The sequence below is a fragment of the Oncorhynchus kisutch genome, linkage group LG18, assembly GCF_002021735.2.
Source record: "Oncorhynchus kisutch isolate 150728-3 linkage group LG18, Okis_V2, whole genome shotgun sequence".
Classification (NCBI taxonomy): domain Eukaryota; kingdom Metazoa; phylum Chordata; class Actinopteri; order Salmoniformes; family Salmonidae; genus Oncorhynchus; species Oncorhynchus kisutch.
Window position 1 is genome coordinate 18,888,240 of NC_034191.2, and position 15,006 is coordinate 18,903,245.

General features: G+C 43.9%; 1 protein-coding gene across 1 annotated transcript in view; it reads left to right on the plus strand.

The window, feature by feature from the left end:
• The first annotated feature begins 1,165 nt into the window (after positions 1 to 1,165).
• LOC109909259 (2-phosphoxylose phosphatase 1) overlaps positions 1,166 to 15,006 on the plus strand; it is a 45,276-nt gene continuing 31,435 nt past the window's right edge. The window contains exons 1-3 of the mRNA XM_020508322.2: positions 1,166 to 1,451; positions 2,457 to 2,600; positions 12,581 to 12,763. Coding sequence (XP_020363911.1) covers positions 2,522 to 2,600; positions 12,581 to 12,763 — 262 coding nt within the window. The 5' untranslated portion in view covers positions 1,166 to 1,451; positions 2,457 to 2,521. The remainder of the gene's footprint in view (positions 1,452 to 2,456; positions 2,601 to 12,580; positions 12,764 to 15,006) is intronic.

Here is a 15,006-nt window from a genome sequence, read left to right on the forward strand (position 1 = left end):
TTCCTTAACTATTAGTAAGTCCCTACCAGTTGTGGAAATGGTGAAAGTCCTCAATGGTGCTGCCCAGGCAAAAATGTGCTTTTATCTCAATAACATGTTGTCAACTTTGTCCACACGGTGTCAGTATTGTCAGGAGGATATTCCAAATCAAATCGTATTTGTCACGTGCCCCAAATACATCGGGTACTTAACCATGAAACGCTTGCTTACGAGCCCTTCCCAATGATGCAGGGTATAAAAAAAACGATGTAGTGTATGTAAATGTGTGTGGAATAAATTACAAAAGAATGGAACTATATACAGGGAAGACCATTACCAGATCAATGTGCTTGGGTATGAGATATTTGAGGTAGATATGTACATGAAAGCAGGGTTAAGTGACTAGGCATCAGGATAGATAATAGCAGTAAAAAACAGCAGAATATGATGAGTGTAAAAGTATATGTGTGTGCGTGTGGTGGTATGCACGTGTGTGTATGTGTGTGCATATTTAGTGTATGTGAATGGGTGTGGATGTTGTGTGAGAGTGTCAGTGTAGTGTGTGTGTGCGTATATGTAGTCTTGTGAGTGTGCATAGAGTCAGTGCAGATAGTTTGATGGCTAGGTGAATAAGCCTCTCTCTCAATTCAAAGGCATTTATTGGCTTGGGAGACATATGTTAACAATGCCAAAGTAAGTGAAATAGATAATAAACACAAGTAAAATAAACATTACACACTCACAAACTTTCAGAGGAATAGAGACATTTCAAATGTCATATTATGGCCATGTATTGTGTTATAACGATGTGCCAACAGTTAAAGTACAAAATGGAAAATAAATCTACATAAATATGGGTTGTTGTCTTTCTCTCTGTTAGTTTGTGTGTGTTCATTTCTAACAACTTCCCAGCATTCTCTTCTTCCCTTGAGGTTCTTGCTGCTTTTCTTCTCCCCCTCTCATCTGTCTTCACTTCCCTCCTTTCTTCATCAGCCAGGGGGATCACCTCTTCTACATCATCATCATCAAAATCATTGACTTATTTTTAGGACTAGTATAAGTAGATGCATGTGGCGGGAACATGAACGATCAAGCTGTTTCTCTCCAAAATGATTCCTATTTTGATGCAATTGTATAACTTTTTTTTTTTTATCACAACATCATATCGGTTGATCGCCATAGAATCATGTTGATGGCAGGTTAACCCGGATGTCCTCCACGTCTCACACCGGAATTGTGGAGATGCAAGACAAAAGAAGAGGGATGCAATCGAATGCATAGCGAAGGTTTTCCGGGAGACGGCGCAGCGAGCCATTACATTTCAGTTGCATCTGAACCTACAGTAGGAGGCTAGCGCAGCACGGTGGAGTCCCCCGGCAGGACACAGGACAGCCAGCACATCGCTAGGGAGTCTAGAAGAGTACAAGCCAGCACGGCGCCGGGTGGATTCCATTTCTGATTGAGACTACCGGGTAAGATGCTCCAAGATAAACGACCAGCAAGCAATATGTTAGTTAGTCAGTTTAGCTACTTAGCTTGTTCCCACGACTCTGTGTTGAGTAGGTACATTGTAAACAAAGGCTTAGCGTTTTGTAATAACAACGTTATTACGGTAGATTCCGCGAACAAAATACAAGTTTATTACCGCATATTTATCTTTACAAGCGGTAACTTTAACTATTATACCGGTAGTACTGATGTGTTAGCTATAACAAGATGATCTAGCTACAGTTAGCCAGTTCGCTAGCTACCAAACAATTCCTTCCCTTGCAGCTGGTCAGCATAGCATTGTAGTCGAGGCGAACAGACAAACTGTCACAATGCGTCAACATTGTTTTAATTAGTGCAATCATCATGAAATAGTATCTCCTCGCTAGTAGCCTACTACAATCATCATGAAATAGTATCTCCTCGATAGTAGCCTACTACAATGTAGCAGTAAGCACGACAGGACTTCTACAGAAGAGTTTCACCACGTTAAGATACTGTACATACAGGCTGGTTACATATAAACATTTATACATTGAAAAGCAAAAATATTTTGGAGACAGTTTGGTTTACCACGTTTTGAACTCTCTACGTCCAAATATAAACCTTATAATGAACATGACTTGAGAGAACATCTCAGTCATGTAGGCAATTTCTGAGGGAGGTGATTGAGGATTCTGATTGAGGCACCCTTTTACCTCATCTAGCCATGCTCTTATTTTTAGTCTGTCTAATAGCAGGGTTGCGTTGTGTATAACTGACGTAAATGGTAGTTTAAAAAAACACATTTTCTTTCTTCCTTTCCCTCCCTGATGGTTCCTAGATCCTAGATCCATGCTCTCTCATGGGTCTATTTATAGAAGGCAGGATGTATAGTGGAAAATGGTACAAACTTGTTTTCCATTGTGTGCAGAAACGTTTTTGGTTTAGAGGCCTGTTAAAGACATGTTTGTTTCATAATGTTGCTTGTCTTTGTTGTGTCTATTCAGACAGCAGGAATGGGGCAAGGTGTGGGTGGCTGACTGACAGGGAGACTGACCAATCACATGTCAGGATGCTGGCTAGAAACCTCTTCATCCTCCTGGTGGTGGTGGGGGCAGTGCTGGCCATCGTGAGTCTCAGCCTCCAATTCTGTAAGTTTGTGTACTGTCTCTACCTCTGCCATTATTTGTGGTTGTAATTTGTGTACGAGCGCTTGGTGTGTATATCCAGGTGTGTTTGTGTATGATCACGTGGTGTGTGTGTATTACATCTGGCCACTTGTTTTTTGTTCTCCAAGGGACCCAGTGACATGGAAAAAGACAGGTCCTCTAGAGACATTCTCTATGTAGACGAGACCTATCCACTATGATACCCCGAGATACTCTTAAGTGTTCTTCCTATGACGTGTCTGCTGTGGAATGGCCGGTAGAAAATGGCCTCCGCCACCGTTAGGTCATTGTACACCATCTCCCCTGTGCATAGTCCAGACACAGTGTCCTCGATGCCAGTAAATACAAGGAAACCGGCCCTGTCGATTAGATACGGAAGACTCTTACTGTCGGTGGATGGGAAGAATAGTTCTTTAGCTGTTATGTGAAAAGACTATCATTCAAATGTAGGCTAGACTGGAGGATATTATTGAGCTGCAAAAGTAACATCCATATTTGGCGGAAAAATCTTTGTCCCAGATTATGTTGATTATTCTGGGTTCCTGAAACCCATGTCAGACTGTAATGAAGTGTTTTTCACTAGGATTAGTTCTTGTCTGGACAAACATGTATTATCAGATCAAATACGGACTCAATATCCATCTTGCTCTCCCTCCCTCACACACACCACACTCACACACCACACACACACACACACACACCGGATTACTGTGCAACCCAGTGCTGCAGATATAGCGTTTTGGGCTGTGCATTTGCCAGAAAATCCCCCCGGCTCCGTCTCAACGCCTCTTTTAGGCTCCTTCCCCTGTATTACTTTTTGAACAGTGACCATCTAGTACAGTACAGCTACACAGGTTCAATATGTAAACTCATATTATAACATATAGTGGGGCAACACAGTATTTAGTCAGCCACCAATTGTGCAAGTTCTCCCACTTAAAAAGATGAGAGGCCTGTAATTTTCATCATAGGTACACTACAACTATGACAGACAAAATGAGAAAAAAAATGACTGTGAGTGTGTGTCTTAACTGCATTGAGAATGTGTGAATGTGTGAACTCTGGGACCCTGCTGCCATCTCTCTCTCCCTCAAAGGCAGATGTGTCTGTCTGAGGGGGATTATAGGATGAAGTAACTTTAATGCCACTACTTAAAACCATTCTCTGCTCCTGCCCTCCAATCTTCTCCTTTAGCAAAAACAAAAGGCAATAAAACATTAAATCCCACTGTAATTGTTACCATAGTGTGTGTGTGTGTGTGTGTGTGTGTGTGTGTGTGTGTGTGTGTGTGTGTGTGCATGTCACACATGCATATGCTAGGCTCGTACGGGTCCCTTACTTTGTCATTGAGCTTGTGTCTTGACTCTTGATGTAGTTGTCAATCACTTGAGGAGAACATGATATTTACAAAATCAAAGTATGGTCTGTGTTCGCGTCCTTTCCTTCCCTGTCATGTGATCTGTAGGTTGTCTGTGTGTTGGAGAGAGGCTGTCATAACTTATTCATCAGCCTGCAGGTCATTATCCTCTAGTACAGCCAAGGAGCCAGGGAAAGGTCCAGTGGGACAACAGCACTTCATGTTTCATTGATTGTCATCCCTCTTTCTCCTCCACTTTCCCTCCCTCATCTCTCTCTTTTTCTATTTTAGTCTCTGACTCTTATCTTTCTGTTTTGGTCTGTTCTTTCTTATGCTTCTTCTCTCACTTTTCCTTTTCCTCCTGCCTTACCTGACTCACTCACTCCCTCCATATTTCTTTATTTGAACATTGGGGAAACAAGCCAGTGTATTGAAGCATGGCTTTCAATTTTGTTTTCTGAAACCTGTTTGATTATGGTGTGTGATCCAGACAGGCAATGACAGATGGTTTGCCGTGACTCTGACACTGCCTGGACCGGGGTCACCATGACAACTGTTTGACAAGCGGCCGGGAGTCCCACAGGAAGAGAGGTGTGATGCATAGTGGAACAGAGGATGGAGAAGGAGGGGATTAAAAACAGCTGGAGAGAGAGATAGAAGAGAGGAAAGAGAGAGATGACAGGAGAGGGAATGGAAGAGGAGATAAAGTCATGAAGAGAGGGGGACACGATAACATCAGCAGTGATATAGGAAAGTATATATATACAGGAATATAGGAAAGTATAGATACAGGAATATAGGAAAGTGTGTGGTATTGGTCGTGGCAGTGGTGTGTGATATTTGTCATAGCAGTAGTGTGTGGTATTGGTCGTGGCAGTAGTGTGTGGTATTGGTTGTGGCAGTAGTGTGTGGTATTGGTTGTGGCAGTAGTGTGTGTGGTATTGGTTGTGGCAGTAGTGTGTGGTATTGGTTGTGGCAGTAGTGTGTGGTATTGGTTGTGGCAGTAGTGTGTGGTATTGGTTGTGTAAGTAGTGTGTGGTATTGGTTGTGGCAGTAGTGTGGTATTGGTCGTGTAAGTAGTGTGTGGTATTTGTCGTGGCAGTAGTGTATGTTATTAGTCGTGGTTGTGTGGTATTGGTCGTGGCAGTGGTGTGTGATATTGGTCGTGTCAGTGGTGTGTTGGGTTGGTCGTGGCAGTGGTGTGTGGTGTTGGTCGTGGCAGTAGTGTGTGGTGTTCGTCGTGGCAGTAGTGTGTGGTGTTCGTTGTGGCAGTGGCGTGTGGTGTTCGTCGTGGCAGTGGCGTGTGGTGTTCGTCGTGGCAGTGGCGTGTGGTGTTCGTCGTGGCAGTGGTGTGTGGTGTTCGTCGTGGCAGTGGTGTGTGGTGTTCGTCGTGGCAGTGGTGTGTGGTGTTCGTCGTGGCAGTGGTATTATAAAAGTATGTTTTGTAAGGTTAATTTGAAATGCAGACAGTCCAAGTCCAGTAGGCTGAGAGGAATTGCAGTTTGTGAACTAACACCTACACTAGCACTGACTTTGCTGATACTGACTATGACTGAGATGTGGTGGTAAAATGATACCCACCCCCCGAATTACAGTATATCTGGTGTTGTTTTAGCACGGTATCACTAACACTGGGGCTTAATTAAATGTGTGGGTTGAGCATTAGGATGCTACTCTTTTCCAGGATGGATGGTTTTGACTGCCAAGGCCACACATTATGTTTATTCTAGATACCTTTCTCCCTATTCCTCTCCCTATTCCTCTCCCTATTCCTCTCCCTCCCTCTTTCTCTATCCATCACCATTTGGAAATGTCCCTTTTTTCTTTCTCTGGTGGGAGAGATGGAGGAAGAGAAGGAGGAAGGTCATTCACGGTCCATCCTGTGTGTTTAGGTTTACTGTAGCAGCTTTTTCAACTCTCAGCCAATGCATACAGTCAGAACTACCTGCTCTTCCCCTAATTACTGGCCCTGCTGTACATTTCTTAAGGCTAGCTAGTTGTTACTTAGACCTGGCCCCCTGATGTTGTGTACGTACTGTAGGCTTGCATGTGTGTTGCTTTGGTACCCTGTGTGTGTATGTGTTTGTGTGTGTGTTCGTGCTCCAAGCTTGTACACAACTCTGTGTGTTTGCGGGTGTGTGAGTTGGCGTTGATGCCCTGGGCTTGTGTGGCTTGCGTGTTTCTTCAGTATGTGTGCTCTTACATAGTGTGGGTAGTCCGTTACAAAAGGCCCTTTGTATGAGCGACTGTGGCAGACCAGGGCAGTGAGCAGGCCTGTAATGGGGCCATGGGTCTGCCGAGTGCGCAGGCGTGTGTGTTTGTCGGTGAGTGTGTGTGTGCAGGGAGAGGGGACCAGTTCAGTGAATGGGTTCCAGTGTGTGTCTTCCCCTCTACCCAGTGAGCAGATCTCAGAATACACTTCCTCCTCCTTTCCTTCATCACCGGTGAGTCTACTGATACTAACTGACTGGTGAGTCTGTACTGATACTAACTGACTGGTGAGTCTATACTGATACTAACTGACCGATCAGTGAGTTTATACTAATGCTAACTGACCGGTGAGTCTATACTGATGCTAACTGATCAGTGAGTCTATACGGATGCTAACTGACCGGTTAGTCTATACGGATGCTAACTGACCGGTGAGTCTATACAAATAAAATAAAATGTTATCTGTCACATACACATGGTTAGCAGATGTTAATGCGAGTGTAGCGAAATGCTTGTGCTTCTAGTTCTGACCATGCAGTAATATCTAACAAGTAATCTAACCTAATAATTTCACATCAGCTACCTAATACACACAAGTGTAAAGGAATGAATATGTACATAAAAATATATGAATGAGTGATGGCCGAACGACAAAGGCAAGCTGCAGTAGATGGTATTGAGTACAGTATATACATATGAGATGAATAATGTAGGGTAAACATTATATAAAGTGGCATTGTTTAAAGTGGCTAGTGATACATTTATTACATACATTTTTCCATTATAAAAGTGGCTAGAGTTGAGTCAGTATGTTGGCAGCAGCCACTCAATGCTAGTGATGGCTGTTTAACAGTCTGATGGCCTTGAGATAGAAGCTGTTTTTCAGTCTCGGTCCCGTGAGGTTATTTTCCTGGCACCACATTCCAAGGACCCTCACCTCCTCCCTGTAGGCCGTCTCGTCGTTGTTGGTAATCAAGCCTACCACTGTAGTGTCGTCTGCAAACTTGATGATTGAGTTGGAGGCGTGCATGGCCACGCAGTCATGGGTGAACAGGGAGTACAGGAGAGGGCTGAGAATGCACTTCTGTGGGGCACCAGTGTTGAGGATCAGCAGGGTGGAGATGTTGTTACCTACCCTCACCACCTGGGGGCGGCCTGTCAGGAAGTCCAGGACCCAGTTGCACAGAGCGGGGTCGAGACCCAGGGTGTTAAATGCTGAACTGTAGTCGATGAACAGCATTCTTACACAGGTATTCCTCTTGTCCAGATGGGTTAGGGCAGTGTGCAGTGTGATTGCGATTGCGTCGTCTGTGGACCTATTGGGGCGGTAAGCAAATTGGAGTGGGTCTAGGGTGTCAGGTAGGGTGCAGGTGATATGGTCCTTGACTAGTCTCTCAAAGCACTTCATGATGACGAAGGTGAGTGCTACGGGGCGTTAGTCATTTAGCTCAGTTACCTTAGCTTTCTTGGGAACATGAACAATGGTGGCCCTCTTTAAGCATGTGGGGACAGCAGACTGGGATAAGGATTGATTGAATATGTCCGTAAACACACCAGCCAGCTGGTCTGCTCATGCTCTGAGGACGAGGCTGGGGATGCCGTCTGGGCCTGCAGCCTTGCGAGGGTGCAGTGTTTTACTCATGTTGGCTGCAGTGAAGGAGAGCCCGCAGGTTTTGGTAGCGGGCCGTGTCAGTGACGATGTATTGTCCTCAACGCGAGCAAAGAAGTTGTTTAGTCTGTCTGGGAGCAAGACATCGTGGTCCGCGACAGGGCTGGTTTTTCTTTTGTAGTCTGTGATTGACTGTAGACCCTGCCACATAACTCTCGTGTCTGAGCCGTTGAACTGCGACTCTACTTTGTCTCTATACTGATGCTTAGCTTGTTTGATTGCCTTGCGGAGGGAATAGCTACACTGTTTGTATTCGGTCATGTTTCCGGTCACCTTGCCCTGGTTAAAAGCAGTGGTTCGCGCTTTCAGTTTTGCGTAAATGCTGCCATCAATCCACGGTTTCTGGTTTGGGAATGTTTTAATAGACGCTGTGGGTACAACATCACCGATGCGCTTGCTAATAAACTCACTCACCGAATCAGCGTATTCATCTTTTAAATGTTTTACTCATGTTTTACTCATTGTTGTTTGACGCTATGCGGAACATATCCCAGTCCACGTGATCGAAGCAATCTTGAAGCGTGGAATCCGATTGGTCGGATCAGCATTGAACAGACCTGAGCACGGGTGCTTCCTGTTTTAGTTTCTGTCTATAGGCTGGGAGTCGTGGTCAGCTGTTCCGAAAGGAGGGCGGGAGAGGGCCTTATACGCGTCGCGGAAGTTAGAATAACAATGATCCAGGGTTTTGCCAGCCCGGGTCGCACAATCGATATTGCTGATAAAATTTAGGGAGCCTTGTTTTCAGATTAGCCTTGTTAAAATCCCCAGCTACAATAAATGCAGCCTCAGGATATGTAGTTTACATAGAGTCAAATGGGGCCGTCGATGTGTCTGCTTGTGGGGGAATATAACACCACTTTGATTATGATCGAAGAGAATTCTCTTGGTAGATAATGCGGTCGGCATTTGATTGTGAGGAATTCTAAGTCAGGTGACCAAAAGGATTTGAGTTCCTCTATGTTGTTATGATCACACCACGTCTCGTTAATCATAAGGCATCCATCCCCGCCCTTCTTCTTACCAGAGAGATGCTTGTTCCTGTCGGGACGATGCGTGAAGAATCCAGGTGACTGTACCGACTCCGATAGCGTGTCTTGAGTGAACCATGTTTCCGTGAAACAAAGAATGTTACTGATGCCAATGACCATCTATACTGATGCTAACTGACCAGTGAGTCTATACTGATGTTAACTGACCGTCTATGCTGATGCTAACTGATCAGTGAGTCTATACTGATGCTGACTGACCAGTGAATCTATACTGATGCTAACTGACTGTCTATACTGATGCTAACTGACCACTGAGTCTATACTGATGTTAACTGACCATCTATGCTGATGCTAACTGACCAGTGAGTCGGTACTGATGTTAACTGACTGTCTATGTTGATGCTAACTGAACAATGATACTGATGCTAACTGACCGTCAATACTTTTGCTAACTGACCAGTGAGTCTATACTGATGCTGACTTACCAGTGAGTCTATACTGATGTTAACTGGCAGTCTATACTGATGCTAATTGATCAGTCAGTCTATAGTGATGTTAACTGACCGTCTATGCTGATGCTAACTGAACAGTGAGTCTATACTGATGCTAACTGACCGGTGAGTCTAAACTGATGTTGACTGACCAGTGAGTCTATACTGATGCTAACTGACCGTCTATACTGGTGCTAACTGACCAGTGAGTCTATACTAATGTTAACTGACCGCCTATGCTGATGCTAACTGAACAGTGAGTCGATACTGATGTTAACTGTTTGTCTATGCTGATGCTAACTGAACAGTGAGTCGATACTGATGCTGACTGACCGGTGAGTCTATACTGATGCTAACTGACAATCTATACTGATGCTAACTGACCAGTGAGTCTATACTGATGTTTCCCGACCGTCTACGCTGATGCTAAGTGAACAGTGAGTCTAAACTGATGCTAACTGACCGTCTATACTGATGCTAACTGACCACTGAGTATACTGATGTTAACTAACCATCTTTACTGATGTTAACTGACCAGTGAGTCTATACTCTATACACTACCATTCAAAAGTTTGGGGTCACGTATACATTTCCTTGTTTTTGAAAGAAAAGCACATTTTTTGTCCATTAAAATAAAATTGATCAGAAATACAGTGTAGACATTGTTAATGTTGTAAATGAGTGTTGTAGCTGGGAACTGCAGATTTATTTTATGGAATATCTACATAGGCGTACAGAGGCCCATTATCAGCAACCATCACTCCTGGGTACCAATTGCATGTTGTGTTAGCTAAATCAAGTTTATCATTTTAAAAAGCTAATTGATCATTAGAAAACCCTTTTGCAATTATGTTAGCACAGCTGAAAACTTGTTCTGATTAAAGAAGCAATACAACTGGCCTTCTTTAGACTAGCTGAGTATCTGGAGCATCAGCATTTGTGTGTTTGATTACAGGCTCAAAATGGCCAGAAACAAAGACCTTTCTCCTGGAATTCTTTAATCAGAACAAGTTTTCAGCTGTACTAACATAATTGCAAAAGGGTTTTCTAATGATCAATTAGCCTTTTAAAATGATAAACCTGGATTAGCTAACACAATGTGCCATTGGAACACAGGAGTGATGGTTGCTTCCATAAAAAAAATCAGCTGTTTCCAGCTACAATAGTCATTTACAACATTAACAATGTCTACACTGTATTTCTGATTAATTTGATGTTATTTTAATGGACAGAAAATGTGCTTTTCTTTCAAAAACAAGGACATTTCTAAGTGATCCCAAACTTTTGAACGTTAGTGCAATTCGACAAGTCTATTTTTCATTGTGATGGTTACACTGTTTTTATAGCTTCAAATGTCTTTCCTGTTTCCACTCTACTCTGGAGGGTTGCTGTACTCGGGAGATGTACTGTTTGGGGTTAATATGGATGCCCTCACTTTAAGATAGTGTGGCTTCTATTTAGGCTAGTTAATTTAAAGGTTGTCATAGGAATGAAAGGGCCTCTCTCCTTTTATAGTTAGAAAGTGTCTTGCTTTGTCTCTCTTTGCAAAGATATGTAATATTTACCTACTCCACCGCCGTGCTTCAGGACAACCAGGGTTTCTGAGATAAGTGTGTGTGTGTGTCTATGTGTGTGCGGGGTAGTGAGTATTGTCAGGAGGGCATTGCGTTTCAACTTCTTCCCAGGATCCTGTGTTTCTGAATGGGACTGCAGTGGTTCCCACACCGCTCTCGGGCCGCCTGGCCTTGGGGTCACAGGTCAATGGTTGTCAAGGCAACCCTGGGTTATTGGTGAGGGGTTCTGTACAGGGTTCTACTGCTGTTCACATGTAGATGAGCTGGGCTGAGGTTTGGCTAAAGCTCGGGGAGGCTGGGCCGGCGCTGAGGTTGGGCTGAAGGTGAGGCTGGGGACATGAGGGGCTGAGGCTGGGCTGAGGGGAGGCTGGACTGAAGAGGAGACTGGGCTGAAGCTGGAGACAGGATGGGCTGAGGCTGGACTGAGGAGGAGGCTGGGAACATGATGGGCTGACAGGGGGCTGAGGAGGAGGCTGGGCTGACAGGGGATTGAGGAGGGGGCTGAGGGGAGGCTGGACTGAGGAGGAGGCTGGGCTGAAGCTGGGAACATGATGGGCTGACAAGGGGCTGAGGAGGAGGCTGGGAACATGATGGGCTGACAGGGGGCTGAGGAGGAGGCTGGGAACATGATGGGCTGACAGGGGGCTGAGGAGGAGGCTGGGAACATGATGGGCTGACAGGGGGCTGAGGAGGAGGCTGGGAACATGATGGGCTGACAGGGGGCTGAGGAGGAGGCTGGGAACATGATGGTCTGACAGGGGGCTGAGGAGGAGGCTGGGAACATGATGGGCTGACAGGGGGCTGAGGAGGAGGCTGGGAACATGATGGGCTGACGGGGCTGAGAGGGAGGCTGGGCTGAGGGGAGGTTAATTGACTATATACCTTAATAAAGGAGGGTCCTTTGAGCAATGGATGTCAGTGGTGTCTCTCTCGCTATACTTCTCTCTCTCTATACTTCTCTCTCGCTATACTTCTCTCTCTCTATACTTCTCTCTCTCTATACTTCTCTCTCGCTACACTTCTCTCTCGATACTTCTCTCTCTCGCTATCCTTCTCTCTCGCTATCCTTCTCTCTCGCTATACTTCTCTCTCGCTATCCTTCTCTCTCGCTATACTTCTCTCTCGCTATACTTCTCTCTCGCTATACTTCTCTCTCACTCAATCCTTCATTCTCTGCTATTTCATTCAGTCTCTTTCTCCCTCACAATCTGTCAAACATTGAGGAGTTGACCCATTAACCTCTCTTGCATAGGGGGCATTATTTTCACGTCTGGATGAAAAGCGTACCCAATGTAAACTGCCTGTTACTCAACTAGGATATAAAGTTTCTACAACTGTTGAAATTATGTCTGTGAGTATAACAGAACTGATACGGCAGGCGAAACCCAGAGGACAAACCATCCCAAGAAAAAGAATTCAGCCTAACACTGTTTTCAATAGTTGTCATTTTTATTATAAGGCGAAATCCTCCCAGAATGCAGTTCCGAGGGCTTCCTCTAACAAGAAGTTAAGCTTTATTTTGATGTATTACACTTGTGATGTTATGAAAGTTAAATATTTATAATTCTGTAGTTTGAATTTTGCTCTCTGCAATTTCATTGGATGTTGGCCCATAAGAAGTTAAAGTAATATGAAAATGTTTATACCCCCCCCCCCCCCATCTCTCTCCAGTCCACCTAATCCCCACTACGCCCATGGGTGAGGAGCGGCCCCACCAGGGTCAAGGCCAGGGCCAAGGGAAAAGCAGGAAGAGAGTGATCCCTGTCCCCCACACAGAGGATCCTGATCCAGACCCCATCACTGAGGCGTATGGCTACTGCAACACCCCCAACCGCTCTGAACAGTCCTGGGAGGGTGAGACACAAACACACACACACACACACAGTCTGCTAACGTGTTAGCCATTGCCTCAACCAATCAGTGAAGATAGTTCAGGTTTTATAACAGAACTTTAGGAAGTCAGTCAGTAGGTAACAAGGAAGGTTTAGAAATACGGAACACTTAGATGTGTGTACTAGAGGTCGACCGATTATGATTTTTCAACGCTGATACCGATACCGATTTATTTGGACACCAAAAAAAGCCGATACTGATTAATCGGACGATTTTATATATTTGTAATAATGACAATTACAACAATACTGAATAAACAATGAACACTTTTATTACAACTTAATATAATACGTAAATACCTTCTATTTAGTCTAAAATAAAAGTGAACCGTTCCGTATTTTGTCTAACGGGTGGCATCCATAAGTCTAAATATCGCTGTTACATTGCACAACCTTCAATGTTATGTCATAATTATGTAAAATTCTGGCAAATTAGTTCGCAACGAGCCAGGCGGCCCAAACTGTTGCATATACAGATACATATATGGCCTGCTAACATTAATTTATTTTAACTAAATAAATATGCAGATTTAAAAATCTGTGTATTGATTTTAAGAAAGGCATTGATGTTTATGGTTAGGTACATTCATGCAACGATTGTGCTTTTTTCGCAAATGCGCTTTTGTTAAATCATCCCCCGTTTGGCAAAGTTGGCTGTCTTTGTTAGGAAGAAACAGTCTTCGCAGTTCTCAACGAGCCAGGCGGCCCAAACTGCTGCATATACCCTGAATCTGTTCCACAGTACCTAAGAGAAGTGAAACAATTTCCCTAGTTAAAATAAATTCACGTTAGCAGGCAATATTAACTAAATATGCAGGTTTAAAAATATATACTTGTGTATTGATTTTAAGAATGGCATTGATGTTTATGGTTAGGTGCACATTGGTGCAATGACAGTTCTTTTTTCGCGAATGTGCTTGTTACATCACCCGTTTGGCGAAGTAGGCTGTGATTCAATGATAAATTAACAGGCACCGCATTAATTATATGGAACGCAGGACAAACGAGATAAACTAGTAATGTCATCAGCCATCTGTAGTTAACTAGTGGTTATGTTAAGATTGATTGTTTTTTATAAGATAAGTTTAATGCTAGCTAGCACCTTACCTTGGCTCCTTGCTGCACTCGTATAACAGGAAGTCAATCTGCCACGCAGTCTCCTCGTGGAGTGCAATGTAATCGGCTGAAAACGGACCTCTAGTGTGTATGCCAGATGTGTTGGGTTATGTAAAGATAATTGATAGGCTGGGGTTAGGTCATAGTTTGCTAGAGGATAAAGTGTCATGGTTAGAGGATAGAGAGGATAAAGGGTCATGGTTAGAGGATAGAGAGGATAAAGGGTCATGGTTAGAGGAAAGAGAGGATAAAGGGTCATGGTTAGAGGAAATAGAGGATAAAGGGTCATGGTTAGAGGTTAGAGAGGATAAAGTGTCATGGTTAGAGGATAGAGAGGATAAAGGGTCGTGGTTAGAGGAAAGAAAGTATATAGGGTCATGGTTAGAGGATAGAGAGGATAAAGGGTCACGGTTGGAGGAAAGAGGATAAAGAGCCATGGTTAGAGGATAGAGAGGATAAAGGTTCATGGTTAGAGGATGAAGGGTCATGATTAGTTATATGATAGAGAGGATAAATGGTCATGGTAATATAATAGAGAGGATGTAGGGTCATTGTTAGAGGATAGAGAGGATAAAGGGTCATGGTTAGAGGATAGAGAGTATAAAGGGTCATGGTTAAAGGATAGAGAGGATAAAGGGTCATGGTTAGAGGATAGAGAGTATAAAGGGTCATGGTTAGAGGATGAAGGGTCATGATTAGTTATATGATAGAGAGGATAAATGGTCATGGTAATATAATAGAGAGGATGTAGGGTCATTGTTAGAGGATAGAGAGGATAAAGGGTCATGGTTAGAGGATAAAGGGTCATGGTTAGAGGATTAGAGAGGATAAAGGGTCATGGTTAGAGGATTAGAGAGGATAAAGGGTCATGGTTACAGGATAGAGAGGATAAAGGGTCATGGTTAGAGGATAGAGAGGATAGAGAGGATAAAGGGTCATGGTTAGAGGATTAGAGAGGATAAAGGGTCATGGTTAGAGGATTAGAGAGGATAAAGGGTCATGGTTACAGGATAGAGAGGATAAAGGGTCATGGTTAGAGGATAGAGAGGATAGAGAGGATAAAGGGTCATGGTTAGAGGATTAGAGAGG